Source organism: Vanacampus margaritifer, chromosome 1 (assembly GCF_051991255.1).
Source record: "Vanacampus margaritifer isolate UIUO_Vmar chromosome 1, RoL_Vmar_1.0, whole genome shotgun sequence".
Lineage (NCBI taxonomy): Eukaryota > Metazoa > Chordata > Actinopteri > Syngnathiformes > Syngnathidae > Vanacampus > Vanacampus margaritifer.
The window spans coordinates 38975068-38999295 of record NC_135432.1 but is presented as its reverse complement, the minus strand read 5'-3'; the positions used below and the strand labels follow the sequence as shown (position 1 = coordinate 38999295).

The following is a 24228-nucleotide window of genomic DNA, read 5'->3' as shown; positions in this document are numbered from 1 at the left end:
GTTAGGTAACTCCGTTCTTTTTTCATAAACGGACTAATCTAAATAATTATTCTCCCCATATTTGAAACACTGTTATCGTTATTGTATGTGAAATGCGTTGCGTTACAATGTATTTATTAGTTTCAATATATTTTTTAGGCTCAAAGTAAGCTTACAAGACAAATTTAATGAATTATTATTATTATTATCATTATCATCATCATTATTATTATTATTATTATTATTATTATTATTATTATTATATGATATTTCATTACAAAGTGAGGATTTGTGTGAATAAATATTCACAAAAATAAATGAAAACACCCTATATAGCCTGGACATAATTTGAATTCCTTGTATACAAATATAATAATATTATTAATAATAATAATAATAATAACATAAAAATCCAAATGATTCAATAATAAAAAATAATAATAATAAGTAGTGAAAATAGTTACTTTGCCTAGTAACAAGTTACTTTTATTATGAAGTAATTCAATTACTAATTCAGTTACTTTTTTAGGCAAATAAAGAGGAACTCTAACTAATTACTTTTTAAAGTAACGTTCCCAAAACTGCTTATGAAGTAAGTAAAAATTTTTCGAGACATCTGCAAAAGAGTGTTTCGATTCAAAAAAATGCTTGAGGATTTTTTTTCTACCTCAGTTACCTGTTTATTTGGCGTGCATGGTCAGAAAGACAGTAAAGCCATGACGGTAACACGGAGTATAGGAAGGCCAACGTTTAGATGAAATATTCCCAATTACAGTACACAGTAAATTCTGTAGAGAAAATTTGACTCTGTTTAGAGTGGGACCTAATAGACTCAGTTTTAGAGTAATATTTATACTTAGAAGAGAGTAAAATAAAGAATTGGAAAAAAAAATAAAGTCACTCAAAGGTTGAGGAACAAACTCACGACCTTCAGCTTGGGAGACAGCTAATCTACTCCCTGAGCCACACAGCTCCTGCTGTGTGTTACTATATCACTCATGTCAGCTGGAATCATTGTAACGCCAAACGATGTTTTTGGTCTCCTATTAGACATAAGCAAACAGTAGGAGGGGCATAGTCCGTCCGTCCGTCCGTCTTCTTCCGCTTATCCGGGGTCGGTTCGCGGGGGCAGCAGCTTTAGCAGGGAAGCCCAGACTTCCCTCTCCCCAGCCACTTCAGCCAGCTCATCCGACGGGACCCCAAGGCGTTCCCAGGACAGCCGAGAGACATAGTCTCTCCAGCGTGTCCTGGGTCGTCCCCGGGGCCTCCTGCCGGTAGGACATGCCCGGAACACCTCCCCAGGGAGGCGTCCAGGAGGCATCCGAACCAGATGCCCGAGCCACCTCAACTGGTTCCTCTCAACGTGGAGGAGCAGCGACTCGACGCTGAGTCCCTCTCGGATGACCGAGCTTCTCACCCTATCTCTAAGGGAGAGCCGGCTCCCCTGCGGAGGAAACTCATTTCGGCCGCTTGTATCCGGGATCTTATTCTTTCGGTCACGACCCACAGCTCGTGACCATAGGTGAGGGTAGGAACGTAGATCGACCGGTAAATCGAGAGCTTTGCCTTTCGGCTCAGCTCCTTCTTCACCACAACGGACCGATGCAGCGTCCGCATCACTGCAGACGCTGCACCGATCCGCATCACTGCAGACGCTGCACCGATCCGCCTGTCGATCTCCCGCTCTAACCTACCCTCACTCGTGAACAAGACCCCAAGATACTTGAACTCCTCCACTTGGGGCAGGACCTCCTCCCCGACCCGGAGAGGGCACTCCACCCTTTTCCGACTGAGGACCATGGTCTCGGATTTGGAGGTGCTGATCCTCATCCCAACCGCTTCACACTCGGCTGCGAACCACTCCAGTGAGAGCTGGAGGTCACGGCTTGAAGAAGCCAACAGCACCACATCATCTGCAAAAAGCAGAGATGCAATGCTGAGGCCACCAAACCGGACCCCCTCAACGCCTCGGCTACGCCTAGAAATTCTGTCCATAAAAGTTATGAACAGAATCGGTGACAAAGGGCAACCTTGGCGGAGTCCAACCCTCACGGAAACAAATTCGACTTACTGCCGGCAATGCGGACCAGACTCTGACATCGGTCGTACAGGGACCGAATGGCCCGTATCAGGGGGCTCGGTAACCCATACTCCCGAAGCACCCCCCACAGAACTCCCCGAGGTACACGGTCAAACGCCTTCTCCAAGTCCACAAAGCACATGTGGACTGGTTGGGCGAATTCCCACGCACCCTCGAGGATCCTGCTGAGGGTGTAGAGCTGGTCCACTGTTCCACGGCCGGGACGAAAACCACACTGCTCCTCCTGGATCCGAGATTCGACCTCCCGACGGACCCTCCTCTCCAGCACCCCTGAATAGACCTTACCTGGGAGGCTGAGGAGTGTGATCCCTCTAAAGTTGGAACACACCCTCCGGTCCCCCTTCTTAAAAAGGGGAACCACCACCCCGGTCTGCCAATCCAGAGGCACCGTCCCCGATGTCCACGCGATGCTGCAGAGACGTGTCAACCACGACAGCCCCACAACATCCAGAGCCTTCAGGAACTCCGGGCGGATCTCATCCACCCCCGAGGCCCTGCCACCGAGAAGCTTTCCAACCACCTCGGCGACTTCGACCCCAGAGATAGGGGAGCCCACCTCAGAGTCCCCAGACCCTGCTTCCTCAAAGGAAGGCGTGTTGGTGGAATTGAGGAGGTCTTCGAAGTACTCTCCCCACCGGTTCACGACGTCCCGAGTCGAGGTCAACAGCACTCTGTCTCCACTATACACAGTGTTAACGGTGCACTGCTTTCCTCTCCTGAGACACCGGATGGTGGACCAGAATTTCCTCGAAGCCGTCCGGAAGTCGTTTTCCATGGCCTCACCGAACTCCTCCCATGCCCGAGTTTTTGCCTCAGCGACCGCCAAAGCCGCATTCCGCTTGGCCAGCCGGTACCCGTCAGCAGCCTCCGGAGTCCCACAGGCCAAAAAGGCCCGATAGGACTCCTTCTTCAGCTTGACGGCATCCCTTACCGCTGGTGTCCACCAGCGGGTTCGAGGATTGCCGCCACGACAGGCACCAACCACCTTACGGCCACAGCTCCGATCGGCCGCCTCAACAATTGAAGCGCGGAACATGGTCCACTCGGACTCAATGTCCCCCGCCTCCCCCGGGACAATGGAGAAGCTCTGCCGGAGATGGGCGTTGAAACTCTTTCTGACAGGGGATTCTACCAGACGTTCCCAGCAGACCCTCACAGTACGTTTGGGCCTGCCTGGTCGGACCGGCATCTTACCCCGCCATCGGAGCCAACACACCACCAGGTGGTGATCAGTTGACAGCTCCGCCCCTCTCTTAACCCGAGTGTCCAACACATACGGCCGCAAGTCCGATGACACGACTACAAAGTCGATCATCGAACTACGGCCTAGAGTGTCCTGGTGCCAGGTGCACATATGGACACTCTTGTGCTTGAACATGGTGTTCGTTATGGACAGTCCGTGGCGAGCACAGAAGTCCAATAACAAAACACCACTCGGGTTTCGATCGGGGGGGCCATTCCTCCCAATCACGCCCCTCCAGTTCTCACTGTCATTACCCACGTGAGCGTTGAAGTCCCCCAGTAGAACGAGGGAGTCTCCAGGGGGTGCGCTCTCCAGCACACCCTCCAAGGACTCCAGAAAGGGTGGGTACTCTGAGCTGCTGTTCGGTGCATAAGCACAAACAACAGTCATGACCCGTCCCCCCACCCGAAGGTGGAGGGAGGCTACCCTCTCATTCACCGGGGTAAACCCCAACGTACAGGCGGCTAGCTGGGGGGCAATGAGTATGCCCACACCTGCTCTGCGCCTCTCACCGTGGGCAACTCCAGAGTGGAAGAGGGTCCAGCCCCTCTCGAGAGGATTGGTACCAGAACCCAAGCCGTGTGTGGAGGTGAGTCCGACTATATCTAGTCGGAACTTCTCAGCCTCGCACACCAGTTCGAGCTCCTTCCCTGTCAGAGAGGTGACATTCCTTGTCCCCAGAGCTAGCTTCAGTAGCCGGGGGTCAGACCGCCAAGGCCCCCGCCTTTGGCTGCCACCCAACTCACTGCGCACCCGACCCCTTTGGCCCCTTCCACCGGTGGTGAGCCCATGGGAAGGGGGACCCACGTTGCCTTTTCGGGCTGTGCCCGGCCGGTCCCCATGGGTATAGGCCCGGCCACCAGATGCTCGCCTTCGAGCCCCACCTCCAGGCCTAGCTCCAGAGGGGGGCCCCGGTGACCCGCGTCCGGGCAAGGGAAACGAAAATCCAAGGTTTGTACTCGTCATTGGGGTCGTTTGAGCCATGCTTTGTCTGGTCCCTCACCTAGGACCTGTTTGCCTTGGGTGGCCCTACCAGGGGCATGAAGCCCCGGACAACATAGCTCCCAGGCTCATTGGGACACGCAAACCCCTCCACCACGATAAGGTGATGACTCACGGAGGGGGCATAGCTCAGTGTGAAAGTCTCCCAAGCTGGAGGTTGTGAGTTCGTTCCTGAACCCTTGAGTGACTTTTGTTTTGTTTTTCAAGTCTTTATTTTACTCTGTTTTGAGTGTAAATATTACTCTAAAACTGAGTCTGTTTAGTCCCATTCTAAACAGAGTCAAATTTACACAGCAGAATTTACTGTGTACAACAGACATCAGTGCCTTAGTACGCTTTTCTTTTGAAGTTGTTCGTGCCAGTGGTAAATGGTACTTACAAGGCCCTCAAAGCGCTTTACATTCGACTACCCATCCATCTACTGATGACGCAGTATCAGGAGCAATTGGGGGTTCAGTATCTTGCTCAAGGATACTTTGACATGGTCACAATGGCATGGGCTCAAACCCACAACCTCTGGATTGGGAGACGACCATCATACCACTGAGCAACACCGCCCCAACCCAGTGGGTGGTGGCATGACAGCTGATTTGACTCATCAACTATTTGTGACTGGCTCCGACAAAAGGGTTTGCATGTCAGCGACATTAGTTTCTAGTTGGCGTCTCGTCTTGAGTGATTGTGAATTTGGCTAATTGAAGCCCTACTGTAAATCTCAGCTCGGTGACTCAAGGTCAGACCAAATTGTTGTCGGGCTGCAGGGTTTGGATGTTTCCCTGCTCCAAGACACCTGTTTCCTATGAACAGGATCGTTATCAGGCTTATGCAGAGCTTGCTGATGAGCTTCAGGTGTGTTGGAGAGAAACATCCAAAACCTGCAGGACTCCAAATTTGGACGCCACTGCCCTAGATGAGGAACTGTGGCTGGACACTTAACCCTTATGTCCACTCTCGTCCATATTTCTGCTACAGCCAGCAGATGAAGGCTGTCTCCACGACAACGAGACGATATGCCTGGCTCAGCTGTGAAGGACACTGATATGCATACACATTCCTTTCTTTCAACGCCTTTGTTATTGTCCAAATTCGTCAAACTACATTTATAAGGAACTGCAAGATCTCAACTTCAATGAGTTGATTTCTACAATTATTCAGATGGTTTGACGCACACTGATGTCTTATTTATGAACAAAATACGATGAGATCCTCCACAGTGGAGCCTTTGCCTGGATCAAATCCAACAAAATCATGTAACACCACCTACACCACAACTTAAACCTGGTCTTAAGTCTGGTATACTTTCTGTCACCAAAGTGTCAGGTGTGTAATAGAAAACATCACACCTTATGCGTTCAGGTGCATGGCCTTCAGACGGAGCTAAACATGGAGCAGAAGAAGCGTGATGAGTACCAGAAAGGCGTCCGGCGCTACGAGAGGAAGCTGAAAGAGATCACCTGCCAGGTTGCATGCACGCACGCACGCACGCACGCACTCACTCACACACACACACACACACACACACACACACACACACACACGCACACACGCACACACACACGTGATCTTCACGATGATAGTAAAAACCCAGAAAATGGTCCCCATGATGCCCGCGCACACACACGCACACGCACGCCCGCACGCGCGCATGCGCGCACACACAGAGACACAGAGACAGCGTGAAATGACGAAAGATTTTTGTAGTCAACTATAATGTGATGAAAGTCAAGTAGAACTAACAATTAATTATGGGACTGCTTTGCGTAGCAAGCAGCACATATTACTATTCCTAGAAAAATGGGCTTATTATGGGACTGCTTTGCGTAGCAAGCAAGCAGCAGCGAAGCATATTGTTATTCTACCTAGGACAGTGGTTTATTATTTATTATGGGACTGCTTGCGGAGCAGCAGCTTCGCTGCTGCTTGCGAAGCAAGCAGGCACATATTGTTATCCTACCTAGGACAGTGGTTTATTTTTTATTTTTTTTTTTATTATTCCAGCGATTTTTCCGCTAAAATGCGGCCCGTACCGTACATCGCACCGGCACAAATGAGGTATCAAACGATGCGGCTCGATCTGACTCGCTGCGCTATTATTTAAGCTTTAAGCTTTAAGCTCGGACAAGTCGGACCAACTCGCCTATCTCTGCCATGTTAATTTCAGGCGCCTTCCTCTCTCCATTTCTGATAAATCATAAGTTTTCAACCTGCTCTCATTTGGTCATTTTTTATCCGATTAAGAAAATGAGAACATGCTCGTGTTCCCCAAACCCTTGCCGTTCTAACGAGCCATTTCTTGAATCTGTATCTTCAACCGTTAAGTCGTGAGAGGCTCTTCTTTGAGGTGTGCGTCTCTCATTCAATCTCAATGCAATGTAGGTGCGTGACGTCACTTCAACTCGTCACCATGGCCACAATCTTTGCTCACTAGACATCAAATTCTCACATTTTGTAGTCACGAGTGTCTTCTTTCAGACAAACTAACTTTTATTTGGCTAAGGTGTCATTTAGTACCTTTATTTTCACCTTAAGCATCTTGAACCGTTAAATCGTGAGAGGCTTGGTGCGTGACGTCTCTCCAATGTGTTAGTCCAATGCGTGTGCGTCAATGTGCATGTTTCTTAAAGGGACAGAAAGATACTTTTACTTTATGGTGATTATGCCTAACTTCCACATTTCTTGACCGATTTCAATCGTTTGAATTTTAAACTGTTCAGCTCATTTCCATTTTTTAAAATACATTTTCAAAAATAACACATTATTATTATTTTTTTTTTTTTCTATTAAATGTAATGGATTGGCAATTGATTAGGTACACCCTGGATTATCGCCACTCTGCCCACCCAGGGGGGCGGCGGCCATCTTGGCCAATTAATTAGGTACACCAAGGATTCGCTCCCCTCCGCCCACCCAGGGCGGAGGCCATCTTGGCCAATTGATTAGGTACGCCCAGGATTCTTGCCACTCCGCTCGCCCAGGGCGGCGGCCATCTTGGCCAATTAAATAGGTACACCCAGGATTCTCGCCACTACGCTCGCCCAGGGCGGCGGCCATCTTGGCCAATTGATTAGGTACGCCCAGGATTCTTGCCACTCCGCTCGCCCAGGGCGGCGGCCATCTTGGCCAATTAATTAGGTACACCCAGGATTCTCGCCACTACGCTCGCCCAGGGCGGCGGCCATCTTGGACAATTAATTAGGTACACCCAGGATTCTTGCCACTACGCTCGCTCAGGGCGGCGGCCATCTTGGCCAATTTATTAGGTACGCCCAGGATTACCGCCACTCCGCTCGCCCAGGGCGGCGGCCATTTTAGCCAATTAATTAGGTGTGTACCTAATTAATCCCCACTCTGCCCACCCAGGGCGGCGGCCATCTTGGCCAATTAATTAGGTACGGCAAGGACTCTCTCCCCCTTTCCCACCCGGGTCGGCGGCCATCTTGGCCAATTAATTAGGTACGGCAAGGACTCTCTCCCCCTCGCCCACCCGGGTCGGCGGCCATCTTAGCCAATTGACTACTACTAAAATTACTACAAGTACTACTAATCCTACTACTTCTGTTTGTACTTGCTTACTACTTACATACATACATACATATATACTACTACTACTATGTCTACAAGTACTACATACATGCGTGTTTCCACCTTGCAAAAGACAGCAATTCCACATTTCTTGAGCGATTCCAGTGGTTTAAATTTTAAACTGTTCAGCTCATTACCAAAGAGTCAGCAGTCCCATTCAAAATTTCCGCGGGAATTTTTCTAGTATTACTATTATTATTTCATCTTCCACGATTTTTCCGCAAAAATTCAGCCCGTACCGGGACAAATGAGGTATCAAACGATGCGGCTCCATCTGACTCGCTGCGCTATTATTTTTCTAAGATTTCCGAGTTACCATGGCGACGCTATTCCCAAATTAAGTCCCCATTGGGAATGAATGGGAAAACGAAAGTGATCAAATCAAATCAAGCAGCTTTTTTTTTAGGTACGCCAAGGACTCTCTCCCCCTCGACCACCCGGGTCGGCGGCCATCTTGGCCAATTGATTAGGTATTCCCAGGATTCTCGCCACTCCGCTCGCCCAGGGCGACGGCCATCTTGGCCAATTCATTAGCTACGCCAAGGATTCTCGCCACTTCGCTCGCTCAGGGCGGCGGCCATTTTGGCCAATTGATTAGGTACGCCCAGGATTCTCGCCACTCCGCTCGCCCAGGGCGGCGGCCATTTTGGCCAATTAATTAGCGTCGCCAAGGATTCTCTCCCCTCCGCCCATCCGGGGCGGCGGCCATTTTGGCCAATTGATTAGGTACGCCCAGGATTCTCGCCACTCTGCTCGCCCAGGGCGGCGGCCATTTTGGCCAATTGATTAGGTATCTAAGTGCTACTACTATACTACTACTACTACTATGTCTACAAGTACTACATACAGTACATGCGTGTTTCCACCTTGCAAGAGTCAGCAGTCCCATTCAAAATTTCTGCGGGAATTTTTCTAGTTGCGGTTATTATATCATCTTCCACGGATTTTTCCGCTTAAATGCGGCCCGTACCGTAGATCGCACCGGGACAAATGAGGTATCAAACGATGCGGCTCGATCTGACTCGGTGCGGCATTACTTTTCTAGGAATTCCGAGTTACCATGGCGACGCAATTCCCCAAAAACTCCCAAAAAACTCCCATAGGAAATGAATGGAGAAAGGGGGAACAAATTACAGATCAAGCACCTTTTTCCAAGACACGCTGCGCACGCATACGTTATCCGACCGATACGAATTTTAGCTCATTTTGTAGGAATTTTTCCCATCTTTAGCTCAGTGTCAAAATCTTTTTTAAGGAATGTAATCTCTCCCCTCTGTGCGGGTTCAAAGACAGTGAGCAAACAGCAGACAAATAGCCTTCTCCCATTGTTGTGTATTGCAAGTGCCAGAGTGGAGCAATTAACTTTAGAGTGGCGGGAACAAATAAATGTACTTCCAAAAGTTTCACTTCAACTCGTCACCATGGCCACAATCTTTGCTCACGAGACATCAAATTCTCACATTTTGTAGTCACGAGTGCCTTCTCATTTGGCTAAGGTGTCATTTAGTACCTTTATTTTCACTTTATGCGAGGACAAGTCGGACGAACTCGCCTATCTCTTCCATGTTAAATTCAGGCGCCTTTCGCTCTTCATTTGTGATAAATCATAAGTTTTCAACCTGCTCTCATTTGGTCATTTCTCATCCGATAAAAAAAATGACAACATGCTCGTGTTCCCCAAACCCTTGCCGTTCTAACAAGCCATTTCTTGAATCTGTATCTCGAATCGTTAAGTCGTGAGAGGCTTTTGTTCAAGGGGTGCGTCTCTCATACAATCTCAATGGAATGTGGGGCGCGTGACGGCTCCAAGTCAAAAATGTGTGTGCGCTCTTAAAGTGACAGTGAGATATTTTTAGTTGATGTTGATTATGGTTAACTTCCACATTTCTTGAGCGATTCCAGTCGTTTAAATTTTAAACTGTTCAGCTCATTTACAAAGTCAAATGTGTGTGCGTGAAAGTGTATTTTTCTTAAAGGGACAGTGAGATATTTTTAGTTGATGTTGATTATGGTTAACTTCCACATTTCTTGAGCGATTCCAGTGGTTTGAATTTTAAACTGTTCAGCTCATTTACAAGAGTCAGCAGTCCCATTCAAAATTTCCGCGGGAATTTTTCTAGTTAAAAATACAACTCTCCATCACACGAAATGTAATTGTACAGTAATTTATTTCACTTGTTCTTTGATTGTATTTGAGTATAGAAATGAATATTTTGCAAGTGACCGCACATGTGATCTAATTTTGTTGTCATGACACACTCAAGCAACCCAGCACATACACCGCAGACACCATATTGGCAACGAAGATGGAGCTACGCGCCACTGCCCTCATTCCTTGCCACTAGTCCCATATTAATATTTTAAGACTAATTGCACGCAGAATAGCCGAGGCTAGCAAGGCTAACTGCTATTTTTACCCGCAACTACTTTATTTTCATACTTCCAGACCTGAGAAGACAAGACTAAGTGGCCTTGTTGAACGGCAGAGGTGTCAAATCCAGGTCTAGAAAGTAAAAACGCTGCCAGTTTGGCTTTAGTCACATGTGCTGCCATAAATCAGCTTGTTTACCTGATGATTGAATAGAGCAGTGATACTCACTACTCTTTCCACATTAGCCACATTGGCAAAGTCAAGGGGGGAGCCAGCCACTTTAGCGCCAAGCTAAATCAAATCATCGGACCCCTACAACAAGCTAGACAACAAGCTGGAACACAGACGCTGAAACATGGAAAAACATGGAACCTACCAAAAGAAAGATTAGAGTCTCTTCTTTCATCAGAAAAAAAGTATATTTGTATCTGTTTGCAGCAATTAGCATTAGAATGTAGCTAAGTTTCATCATTATTTACAAACCTGTTGAAAACACTGGGGAAAAGAGCTTGTTGCAACATGGCCCTGGATGATCTCTTATACTCTGCTGCCACCTGCTGGCCGTTTTTGTAATAACTGCCATTGCTTTAAGCGACCTCTTCACATCAAAAGCTGTATGTAAGCTCTAGCATAAAAAATAAAATTGAGAGTACAGGACAAAGTATTAAAAAACATATTTATACGTTTTTTTGGTTTGAATGAGTTAATGGGAAGTCTGTATACATTCCCTACCCACTGTACGTCAGCACCTTCGCCCCCAACCGGTCTCTTGGTGATTAGCTTGTGATTGAGAGAGGCAAACCGTTGTTTTATATGTCGTAAAGATTGACAGTGACTGCAAATACGATATTTGGAATATATTTTATTGTAACAAAACAGGTAAATTATTTTATGCAATTTCAAAAGAAGAAATTTGCTTTTATGTGAGCATTATTTTGTGCAACTCATAGTTCAGTAGCTTTTATGGAGAGGTTTGTCTCAGAATTACTCAAGCAATGGAGTGGCATGGCTCAGTAGTAAAGTGATCATCTTCCAACCCAGAGGATGCGGGTCCTCAGCCCTTTTGGTCGAACACTGAACCCTAATTTGCTCCTAGTGGACCTGGCAGCGCCCTGCATGGCATTAGCCAACCACTGGTGTATGCGTGCTTTATAAAAAAACATTCAATTTACAGATATATGCGCAATTTTAACATGTTTTTCACATTCACATATATGTGCAATTTACATGTTTTTTAAATGGTATACAGTATGTGCATTTAATGGCTTAGTATTTGTAAATATTCAATTCAGACAGAGGTCGCATTGCAAAATTTCGGATACGTATCCGATCTTGAACCACATATGAAAGTACTATGGGGTATTAGGACCACATATAAATGTATTTTTTTTTAGAAGGCGGGGGCAATATTCAGAGAAAATAACTTGCAAGAAAAAACTCATAAATTTGCCACTTTATAAAGTGGCAAATTTACTACTCGGATGTGTGTGCCAATACTTTTCTGTCGGGTTTTCAAATAGAGGTAGTAATGTCTTTAACCATATCATATTAAACATTTTCACTTCGAAGCGTTGGGTACTGCCAGCGACAAAGACGCTTCGCTGCACTGCCTGCCCCAGGCTGAAATGAAAGTTGAAACCGTTTGCCTTTTTCTATTTATTTTAATTATTTCTTTCATTTCAGAAGGCCTGCACTACCTATAGGTTTAAAAGTGACAACATTTGGTGATTTTCATACCTAAATTAAAAATGACTCATTACTTCTTCTAGCCTGTGAAGGAATATTTTGATTTCTATATTAAGTGTAATCTTTGCGTGTTCAAATAATTGTATTCAGGATCTGATGAAGAAGGTTCCTTGCAAGGATTTATTTAGAAGCTTCTAAAGACACAGTCAGGACACCCACCTCTGAATGCAACGTGGAGCCCCCAAGTGTGTAACAATCTACAGAACATCGACTCATTTATACTCAAAAGATAAAAGGTTCCTCTTCCCCTCCTAAGTTGATTAAAGGACAGACATGTCGACTCCTAGTGAACAAATGTGTGATGTTATTAGTAAGCAGACGTTTACATACAGACATGTCGATTCCAGGTTAAACAAAGGTGTAATGTTATTAGTAAACAGACATTTACATACAGTTCCCCTTCTTGACTGGGGGAACAAATGCAATTAGGATCTAACCCCAGACTTTTAGTCTCTAATGACAAAAGGCTCTGATAACATCATGCACATTCCTATCTTCAATAGCTTTGAGGGTGAGAGGATAAAATAAAGTTCACAAAATCACCATCCCACTGTATTATTTTAAATACTCATGATTATATCACATCTATATGCTTTATAAGTAAATCCAAAAACAGTAAAATTATAAATTGAAAATATTAAATGTCTTCAGTCCTACCATTGAACTTCTATAAGTTCAAAAACTGGACATTTAATCCCACAATAGTCTAGAGAGAAAGTCCAACGCGAATCTTGAACGTCGCAAAATGAAGCAAAGTTTATGTGTGGAGTTTAGAAATAAGAATAGCAGGTGAGAGAGAGAGAGAGAGAGAGAGAGAGAGAGAGAGAGAGAGAGAGAGAGAGAGAAAGATAGATAGAGGGGCTTAGCAGTCAAAATTCAGTTTGGTTCATTAAAAAATTCGGTGGAAGGGGCATAATAAATGTGAGGCATAACACTATGTGATGTGGTTAAGTGTCACGACGCAATAGCAGATGTGTCCGTCCCTCGAAGCCATCTCGTGATGAAGGTCTTTGTTGAATGAAAAGTGCGTTCGACAGTTGGTCAATTTTTTTTTAAAAAAAAGAGGCGTTTGTCAGCCTCTTTCTGAACCTGGCACTCCTCAACAGCCAGAGATTCAAAAATTGACACACTCTGGGATCACTATTTGGGAAAAAGTGATCCAATCATGAAATGATGCTCAGGGAAAAGCACTTGAACGAATCTTCTTTCAGCAACCTCCTCCGCGTGCCCAGGGAAAAGCCACTCCAAACGGGTGTGGTGGGATCCGTTAGATGGCTCCAATTGGTGTGGGCGTAGATCAGCAGATGGTTGCCCTTGGTGGCAGCGTTGAGCCAGAACTAGAGCTAGAACCAGAACCAGAACCAGAACCAGAGCCAGAGCCAGAGCCAGAGCCAGAGCCAGAGCCAGAGCCAGAGCCAGCCTTAAATGGACCTAACCACCTGGAAAAAAACATTCACGTTTAGTTACTTTCAACCACACATATTCACAATCATTTATTTTTGAAGGCACATCTGTTTAGCTTATCTGTTAGCTTAGAGATTGTAGACACTATCTCCTTAATTACTGGGGGCCTCTCAACGTGTGACTCTCCCAGCGGAACATCGGGGGTGGGAAATGGCCTGTTTTTATGACCCTCAAAAGGAGTCCAGCCTTTTTATATCTTATGAAGTGTTTGTTTTTTCAAATGGGTTCGTCTGATCCAATATTCCTAGGAAACCCTTATGATGGTAGATAATGATTAATCAAATATTTTACCATGATATTTACTGTTGTAGATTTAGCATAAATGTGCTCTTTGTCATACATCTAATTTCTGTATTTTTTATCGCTGTTTTTTTATTATAGCAGTGTAAATCATTTAAAAACAACATCATCTTAACTCAGAACTATTCATGTCCGGTCGGGCCATAAACAGTCTGAGAAGAGATTTATATATATACTTATACCTTTAATAAACACTGCAGTCCTGAAGTTCATTTTTAACAACTTGTCTCATGAAAAAATGTTACCCAGGTGTCTCAATGTTCCTTCCACACCTAAATGGCATATTCCATGGGCTCTAGAAATTATACTTTTCAATTGTTTCTGAGATGGAACATACTTACCGTATTTCTGCTATAAGGGTCGTCTTTTGTCATCTTTGTAGAACTTACTTTCCTCCAACTCCCATCCTCTCCATTCTCTGCCTGTAAATTCCTCACACCAAACTTCATTCTCACATCAGACTTCCTTTTGATACACAGACAGACCAGTCATTCTCACATCAGACTTCCTTTTCAACCATACACAGACAGACCAGTCATTCCCCCATCTGATAAAGTTCAATTTTGATCATTTCAGACCTGAATGTGAAAACTGCAGCCGCTTCCAAATTGCTGCTTCAAAGAGGAAAAAACAGACACCTTGTGTCCTGTAAATTAGAAAAACAACCAAATTGGGACAATTTGGCCAACACCAGAACTACAAGAAGATCTCCAGCTGAGCTAGCCAGGAGCCATAAAAACAAAAGTCTTTGAGGCAAGAGTTTGTAATGTAAATTTGAATCCTGTTCAGGCAACTTAAAGTGGGAAAAACAACTCAAGCAGATGTAAATTAAGATACTGCAGCGGAGGACTTTAAAAACTTTAAAACAGCCCCATTAATCTATTGCAGGTCACAAATCTTCCAAATATCTGCCATCTCAACTAGTAAAAGAAACGAGTTATAATCAGAAAAACAAGACAAAACCCCTACTTTAAACCAACCAAAAAGTATTCTTAAAATGCTAATTAACCTCACCTCTTTTACAGAGTAGGTGGGGGCTTGTAAAACACAGCAGGGAACTTTGCCTTTGTGCATTCCCCGTGGAATCCAAAGATCAGTGCTGTTGAGCTTAATCAAAATTAAAAATTTAACCAGCAAATTCGCCGTAAGTGTTCCACATCTGAGTCCAATCTAGAAGCTAAAGTTATAAAAGAGAAATGGGGAAAAAAAATTAGAAGGCCAAATTCAACAAGCATCAAACAACGGAAAATATAGTATTAAAGATTAAAATAAATTTTATACTACCCTAATTCACATAAGCTGTTCTCAATTTCCGAAACTGCGTTGCTATAGATCACATCTTCCCTTCTGACATAGTACAGAGTGCAAATGTCTACAAACAGAATACAACATACGACCTCAGATGAAACTCAGATGATTCCAGAACTTTGAGTTCACAACTGGAGTTCATATTCCTTCCTGTCCTTGTAGATAGCAGTTTATGCAGGGCAAAGTTCAAAGCGGGCACTGGGCTTTGTGCACTGGAGTTCTCAGGAAAAGTTCATCATGGCAGAATCGATGATAATCCTGTCTGCTCAAAAAGTTGCTGGACATTATGCTCAAACAATGCATAAGAGTCATTGAACAGTCACAGGACGAGCGGATTTACAGTGTACCATTCTTTTCGCAGTCCGTGTGGACACCCCCCCCCCCCCCGAAAGTGACCATTGTTCAGTTCGCCGTCCACTCTGAACATCAAGCAGAGCAGGAGAATGCTGTCCATTCCATTTCCAGCACTTTTTGGTTGAGTCACCCAAGTGAAACACCTTTCAGTCAAAGATTGAACCTGCTCGAAACATTACACCTCGTAACAGACAGAGGAAGAGAACACTGCTTGTTGTCATAGCAAGAGAACACTGCTTGTTGTCATTCAATTTCCAAGAAAAAATAAAATAAAAAATTCCCCCAAAATATTTTGTTTTTCAAACTATTTTTAATTTATTCATTTATTTATTTTGTGGTTTTATTTGAATTTGATCACTACACTATAGCAAGTAGTAGTACTATATTTACGCATATGTCTACCATAGACATCTTCATTACGTGTTACCTCAAATTTAAGAAAATGTGACAGCTGTCAGTCACCCTGGCCACTTGGAGGAAAGCCCTCTCCAGACTTCTAGAATGGGACTCAGATAAGGACAAAGGTTAAATCATTTTCACACCTACGAATAAGTTATCAGAGATGCAGGGGAAATATAAAAATCAAAAATGAAAAGTCTATTTCAATTAAAATTTGGTTTTATTACTTATTCAACTATATTAAAATTTGGTTTTATTACTCATTCAACTATAAAACACACAAATCTGATTTTAAAAATAATATGAAGAGTGGCCTGTAGTTAACACCTAGACCTCTATATCCTTCCGCATTCTTCTTTTACCTAGAAAAGAGAAAAACTCCCATTACAGGACACATTGCCCTCTGACTCCTATTTCACACACAACAGACTACAAGTCTCCCAAATGGAGACAATGGGAGAGAGGAATAAACTTATCACACCCCCCTCCCCACAGGAGACAAAGAGGAGAGAGAGAGAAGGGGGGGGCGGAAGAAAAACTTATCATACACACTCCCCTGTCCTTTTTATCTAGTTTAATTTAATTTTAACAGACAACAGTACAAATCACCACCTTCTTAAAACAGCAGCTCACGGCCCCCATCTTCACATTTCACACATGCTTCACATATTCACAGTTTCAACTCACCAAACTAGACCCAGAACACACTCACACACAACACAAACTCCTCAACTTAATTCAGTGGCGTCTCACTTGTTGAACCAATTCAAGAGACCATAATTCTCACCGTCACGTTGCTCATTTCTCCTCCAAAAAATAAAATAACTACAGACGAACACAAACCTCTCCGAAGTGTGCGGACTCACTTGTAAAATACACCATTACTTCGTCTAATAATAACTTCACCACGTACGTATACACGTCGCGCACATTGTAAGACAAACAACGAAAAAAAACGCGTGGCCACAACACATCATGGAGCTTAACAAACAAACGCGTACACTCAACAATTCATTTCTAAGCCAAGAGATCTCGCTTGGTTCAAATTTTCCCCGCGGGTCATCTCTCATAGTCCACTTCATCCAATTTATGTTCCAATTTCTTAACAGATGCGGCTGCCCGCAGCTAACTCATCCTTAGCCTTAAAAACAGATTCGCGCGGTAGCGTCTTACCAAAAACTCATCTCCTGTGCATGGCAACTCGTACGCTGGAAGAGCCGCTAGCTTAGCATCAGCCTCCTTGTTCTCAAAATCACTTAACACCGCCATCCGCGCAACTTTCACAGAGCTACCCAACGCTAACATTCTAGCACAAACCAACATTTGGTCCACGACCTTACATTGTCTAACTTTTCTTCCATTCGGAGAAACTATAGATGTGTTTTTCACTGAGGTAATCAGCATCTGGCGCTGTTTACACAATCAAATTCCACGAACACACCACATTTCTCAACGGTGAGAACCAACCACTATCACAATTAGTGCGCATTCATTCATATAAAAGAGTTTCATACTTACGTTGACGCCGTGGTGGAAATGCGTCCAGCATCATGAACCCTACAGCCTTCACTGTTCGCTTAGCGACCACTTTTCTATCGACCGGAAGTGTATGCATCCATCCTTATTTACGGTCGAAATCTTTCGTCCATAATATGTAGTAATTAGTCGTTTTTAATATTTATAAAGTCAGTGACGTCTCACTTATGATACTACAATATAACAGATCAAAACTATTCTCATTAATCCCCCCCAAAAAAATTATTATTATTATTTTTTTTTTTTTTCAGAAAAATACAAACAAGACGAAAATAAAACAGATATTAAATACCTTCTGTGCGACTTTAATAAATATATCCAGGATCTTCACGGGCATCTTATATCACACAGCACTTGAACCGTAGAAATATACGGCAGGCTTTATATCACTCCACACACCGTAGCGATATACGGGCGTTTAATTCAGCAATCACTACGCGTGATCAACGCGAGCTGCTTATTTCACAACACACATCAGCACACACTTAGTGCGATCACCACTAGCTGCTTATAACACCACAACAACAGAAACAGCCTATTCCTCCGTGGTACTCAATGTCTTATGCCGTTTCAAACGGCAAAGCGCTCCGACTTGACGTCACTTCCGTAAACACGGGGCATCTTTATGCGCGACTTAATAAAAACTTATCCAGGATCTTCGCGGCTTCTTCACAGCTCTCACTCCGATGTGAATGATATCACACGAGCGGCTTGTTTTAACACAACACACACACACCGAGGAATTATGTCCCTCGGTTTAGTAATTCCACACAGCACACACCTTGTGTGAATGATACCACACGGGCGGCTAATCCACTCCGCACGCCCCGTAGAATTATACGGACGGCTTATTCATACGAAAAAATGAAAAAGACAGCCTATTCCACCGCGGAAAAAACTCCCATGCATGGTTCAATGTCATAGTAATTTTCAAAATCGAGGACTTTCGCGTCCCTCCGTAACAAATACTACTTTAACCCCCCTAACTTGTTCACAGATCCCAAATACAACTTAGCACAGACGAAATGCAACTGTATTGATCCTAAACAACCAGAGTTTCTCTACGTGGATAAAATGTCCACTCACCTTGTTAATATTTTTGCGCTTTAGAAATCCGGTGTGCAGGACCAATCACAGCTGTTGCAAAAACGTCTCAATATGTCCACGTCAGGGCGTCACCATTTTGAAGGAATATTTTGATTACTATATTAAGTGTAATCTTTGCGTGTCCAAATAATTGTATTCAGGATCTGATGAAGAAGGTTCCTTGCAAGGATTTATTTAGAAGCTTCTAAAGACACAGTCAGGACACCCACCTCTGAATGCCATGTGGAGCCCCCAAGTGTGTAACAATCTACAGAACATCGACTCATTTATACTCAAAAGATAAAAGGTTCCTCTTCCCCTCCTAAGTTGATTAAAGGACAGACATGTCGACTCCTAGTGAACAAATGTGTGATGTTATTAGTAAGCAGACGTTTACATACAGACATGTCGATTCCAGGTTAAACAAAGGTGTAATGTTATTAGTAAACAGACATTTACATACAGTTCCCCTTCTTGACTGGGGGAACAAATGCAATTAGGATCTAACCCCAGACTTTTAGTCTCTAATGACAAAAGGCTCTGATAACATCATGCACATTCCTATCTTCAATAGCTTTGAGGGTGAGAGGATAAAATAAAGTTCACAAAATCACCATCCCACTGTATTATTTTAAATACTCATGATTATATCACATCTATATGCTTTATAAGTAAATCCAAAAACAGTAAAATTATAAATTGAAAATATTAAATGTCTTCACCTGCAGGCAAAAATGCTACAAAAAATTATCCTCCTGAAGGTACACCGCTATTGTGCTTTTCCCAGCCCTGTCCGCGTAGCGATGTGTGTTCGCGCAGGCATAGTCAGTTTCCCAGTAGAAAAGTCCTTTATGCAAATAGGCAGATCGCTACGCAGTCTTTTTACGTCTCTGTATGATTCCTATACGAACGTACGTTCGCACAGTGCATTTGTGAATTCAAAACACACGTAGTGCACAGCAAAGCGGTAAAATGACGCCACTCTAGAGAATATAAAACTATTTTTACGCCTTTCTTTTGAGGAAAAACGTCAGCTTTTGAAGGATGGGAGACCAACGCCTTAGCTACCGGATCTTCAGCAAAGTAAGGGACAAAGAATTATTCGTACTTTTCACAAAGAATGGTACAAAAGGAAAGATTGGCTTTGTCGATGTGCTTCGATTAACTGGCTGTTTGACTTTACATGCTGTTTGGCGTTGCTATTGCTGGCTTGATTTTGTAAGGAATTAGGCTGTGATTCAGGGAGATACATACTTACTTTATTACATTTTTTCCGGGCGTCCGGGCGGGTTTGAAATGGTCCGTTGTGCGACAAATGGGAGGCGGAGTGCAGGCAGACCGCGCACTGGCTGTGACGATGGTCCAGATCTTAAGCTGAATGGCAAATGTTGAGCTGCCGCACCGGAGGAGATGGGTACGAACTCCGCTCGAAGTAAAATTTAAAATAAATAAAATAAAATGCAGAGCAAAAAATATAAGACTTATAAAGAGAGTAATGTTTGTTTGTTTTTTGTTTGTTTTGAGGCATATGTTAAAATAGTTTGAATGTATGGCATCTTGTATCTGAGTATCCAGTATCTCGAGGTTGGGCTGAGTGTCCTCTTCTTTTGGAAATAAAAATATGGTTACCCTAGGATACGGTGTACACTCGCCTGCCGACACAAATTTGTAATTGGTGTGTGCATGTCAATTTACGACTGCCTGCCTACCCGAACTTAGAGCTTACTGCACGTCACTGATGTTTCCAGAATTATTATTTACACATTCATACATTTTGGTATCTTTTCTGTACAAGTAACCAAATTGATGTGTCGAATCTGCTGCTCTTTTGTCATTCACTTGCATTTATGCTAGCTTCTGATTGGTTAGTGTTAGTCAGCTGATAGGGGATCAGGAAGTGTTGTCGCTCTCGCTGCCGTGTATGACGTGTAAAGTTTAAATTAAGAATGAATCTGTCTCCATCCTACCTTTTCATTGTATAAACAGTGTCCCATTAACCACCAATGAATCCTCACATTAGACAATAGCTACGCTACGTGTATTTCGCGTAAGTTTCTGAGTTTTTAGTGGCAAATTTGCGAGTTTTTGTCTCCGAATATTGACCCCGCCCTCTAAGAAAAATATATTTATACGTGGACCTAATACGCCGTCGTATGAAAGTGAGCCAGGTCGGATTTGAAAAAAAATGGAATTGAGTAGTTCTGTCATTTGTCTACATTGTGAAAGTAGCCTGTGTGTGTGTTTCAGTCCGAGGAGGACCGCGAGACACTATTGAGGATGCAGAAAGTCATAGAGAAACTTCAAAGTAAAGTCAAAAGTTACAAGCGACAAGCCGAGAGCGCTGTAAGTGGACTCAATCTCCTCTACGCCGCCACCATCTGTTCATGAAAAAAGTATAAGTGGTGTGTGTCATTTAGGAGGAGCAAGTGAACTGCGCCTCCATGCGCTTCTGCAAGGTGCAGCATGAGCTCGACGATGCTGAAGAGAGAGCCGACATCGCTGAAACCGCCGCCAACAAGCTGCGGATTCGAACGCGCCAGCACGTTAATTTCAACAACGTTGCTCTGGTGAGTCAGGCACAAAACTCCTACCTAGTGTAGCACTAACCGTGGTTAGAAAACCACTACAAACGTACTGAAAACCTTTCTTTACTTTTGATGTTTATTTGCAAGCTTGCATCTCATTCGTTAATACCCGCAGTCGGCTTTCTGTCTTGTTGCTTGTCTACCATTTTTTCGCTCCAAATTTGTTTTAACTCATTCACTCCAAGTTATTTTCACTGAAGCAACCCCCTTCGCTACCGCCTGTTTTACTGGATTTTAACTGATTTTGCAAGGCCCACAGAATATTGTGTTCTAATGCTATAAAAACATGGAACCTACCAAAAGAAAGATTACAGTATTTTCTTTCATCAGGAAAAAAGTATATTTGTATCTGTTTGCAGCAATTAGCATTAGAATATAGTTTCTTCATTATTCACAGACCTGTTGAAAACAAAAAGACAAAAAGAGCTTGTTGCAACATGGCCCTGGCTGATCACATTATACTCTGCTGCTACCTGCTGGCCGTTTTTTGTAAAAAAAAACTACTCTTGCTTTAAGACACCCCCTCAGGTCAGAAGCTGCATTCAAAGCCTTCTGGATGCTATAGCATTAAAAAAAAAGCATAAAAAAACGTATAAATACGTTTTTTAAATACTTTGTCCTTCACTTCCTGGGTTTGAATGAGTTAATAAAATTAACACTGAATTTTTCATGACACAATACATACTGCCCTCTAGTGGATAGTTGCACTTATTTTATTATTGCCATTTTGTGCTGTTTATGTCAATTTCTTCTACATTATTTTCCAATTTCCCGGTTAGCTACTGTTTAAGTTGAATGTTCATTTGCATGCCAGGTGTGTTGTTTACCTTTTACAGCATTCCCATTAACATGTTGTAGCATTGTTTATATTTCATTTACATCAGGGGATATACGTTTATGTGACATACTCTTTTGCATGTAAGTTAGTGTTGGTCACAGATTTGTTTACCTTTTATTTTCACTAGGGTGTTAGCTAGTGTTGCTTACATATTTTTGTGTGTTCTTGCAGACTTCGGAATGAACAGCTGCCACTGCATTTGTGGGTCAACGTTGACTTGCCCTTTATACTCATGCATGTGTTTGTGCTAGTGCTACAATTGGATTAGCATCTTAGTTTTCAGTTGTATTGTAATTTTTGCAGTTCATTATTGGTGGTTGTCGTAGTTTTTGTTTCATTATGTTTATTTTGATTGTATAAATTGCATGTTGTTTTGTTTTATATGTTCATGTTAATTCGCATGTTGGCTTGTTTTGCGAATCCATTATGTTCATTAGCGTGTTTGTGTCATACGTGCTAGGTCTGTTGCACTTGCTCAGGGCAATTGTGCTCTGAATTGCTACATCACTATGGACCATAGCAGAACCACAGAGCCCTAAACACACAGACACCGATTGTAAGATGCCTGTGAATGTTCTCATTCAACCAGGTTCATTTATTTCCTTCTCAGGACATTGAATTAATCAGACTGGACTGTTGTGGTTATCTTAGAAGGTGTTTTTCCTTTCATCCGAGTAGACTTCCTCAGTTTATTTTCAAGGCTAGTTAGGACAGCATTATCCTGGGTATAGGTGTATGGAAACCCAACTACTTTTTGACTTTTACTGTTTGTTGTGTTATATCATCTGCATTTGTCCCCAAAAAATAAAATAAAAAATTGTTCTTAAAAAATCGATAAAAACAGGATATATACGCTTTGTTTGTTTTGTGAACATAAAACATTTGCATCAGTATATTCATACACCATATGAAACATCATCTAACACACTGATAAACATATCACTGGCATCGGGCCAAAACCTCATAAGTCACAATTTTATTAAATTAAAATGTTTCCAAAAATCTATACTATTGGTCAGTCCACACTTGTGTGTGCTATTTTTTTTTTTAGATATTATTGACCAATCCAAAGTGTGGAAAATGGTTTACTCTCTTTGATGACGTAATGTTAATGGGCAAAAAAAAAAAACTGCCGTTTTTGGGGTCTCCTGAAAACGGACTATTTTGGAGTGTCGGGGTTACATTTAAATCTTCCTCAAATTATGCAACTCCGTGAGACAGGAATCAAGGACCACACCTAAGTTTGTCTTTCTGCAGATAGGAGAAAGTTAATGCCCTCAGCACCAAAATACTTTCTGCCTCCACCTCCCTGCTCTGCGTATTTATTCACAAGTTTAGAAGGCGGAACAAAAGGCGGTACTAAACTCACAATGATAAAAAAAGAAAAAGATGCATCTGGTGTTTTTGTGGGTTTAGCATTTCAATTGCAGCAAATAATAAAGTGCTTATTCATGTGATAACTTATTATACAATTTTTCCAACATGGAGTTACAAGGTTTCAGCCTGACACCAGCAATATGCAACATCAGGTAACATACATTAATCCTTTGCAATATCAATCACACATTTTTTATTTTGCCATCAAAACTTTAGTCATGTTCACAATCACAGACATACGAGTTACAGCATTGGCATCGTACGACCAGCTCGAGCATCATCAAAACATGATCGGTCAGGAACGATGTCACATTTCAAACAGAACAAGCTGCAGTCTTATTGGTGTCCATTTGTAAACAGGTGCTGATCCCACTTGGCACTGGCATTGTTGTGGTAACTAAAACAACAAGAAATAAGTACTGTACTTGGCCACTACAATTGACTCTATGCACACAGAATTTCCGCAGGTGTGATCACTAGCTGATCAAACTCTTTAAACATATACTCGCAGTTGCTAAAACACCGTAAATAACACATTGCTTTGAATTGCTCCAATTAACCAGATGTGAGCCATTTGCTGTTTGACAATAAGTACATTTTATTTATATAGCACCTCTCACAGACAAAAAGTCACAAAGTGCTTCACAGGTAAAATTACACAGATAAAAACAATCAAATAGAAAAAACAAAATGAATCAAAGTAAAGGTAAAAAAAAACATTCTATGATATAGTGACATCTAGTGGTCACTAAATTTTAATCTAAATAAAATTACTACAAATGATAATATGGGTACTAAAAAAGTATTGGATTTATACATAAGAAAGTATTGACGTTGGTGCATGCATTAGAATTATTTCAATTTGAAATTATATGCCGCAACAGCAAGTCACTCACATGATTTGATGAAATTCTGTGATGATATAAATTAAAGGCAATGTTAAAAAGGCTGTGAAAA

General features: G+C 42.9%; 1 protein-coding gene across 1 annotated transcript in view; it reads left to right on the top strand.

The window, feature by feature from the left end:
* Positions 1-22740, top strand: part of LOC144043858 (myosin-7-like) — a 100527-nt gene extending 77787 nt beyond the window's left edge. Inside the window, exons 41-44 of the mRNA XM_077557937.1 lie at positions 5682-5786; positions 20719-20814; positions 20889-21038; positions 22066-22740. Coding sequence (XP_077414063.1) covers positions 5682-5786; positions 20719-20814; positions 20889-21038; positions 22066-22077 — 363 coding nt within the window. The 3' untranslated portion in view covers positions 22078-22740. The remainder of the gene's footprint in view (positions 1-5681; positions 5787-20718; positions 20815-20888; positions 21039-22065) is intronic.
* Positions 22741-24228: the final 1488 nt, after the last annotated feature.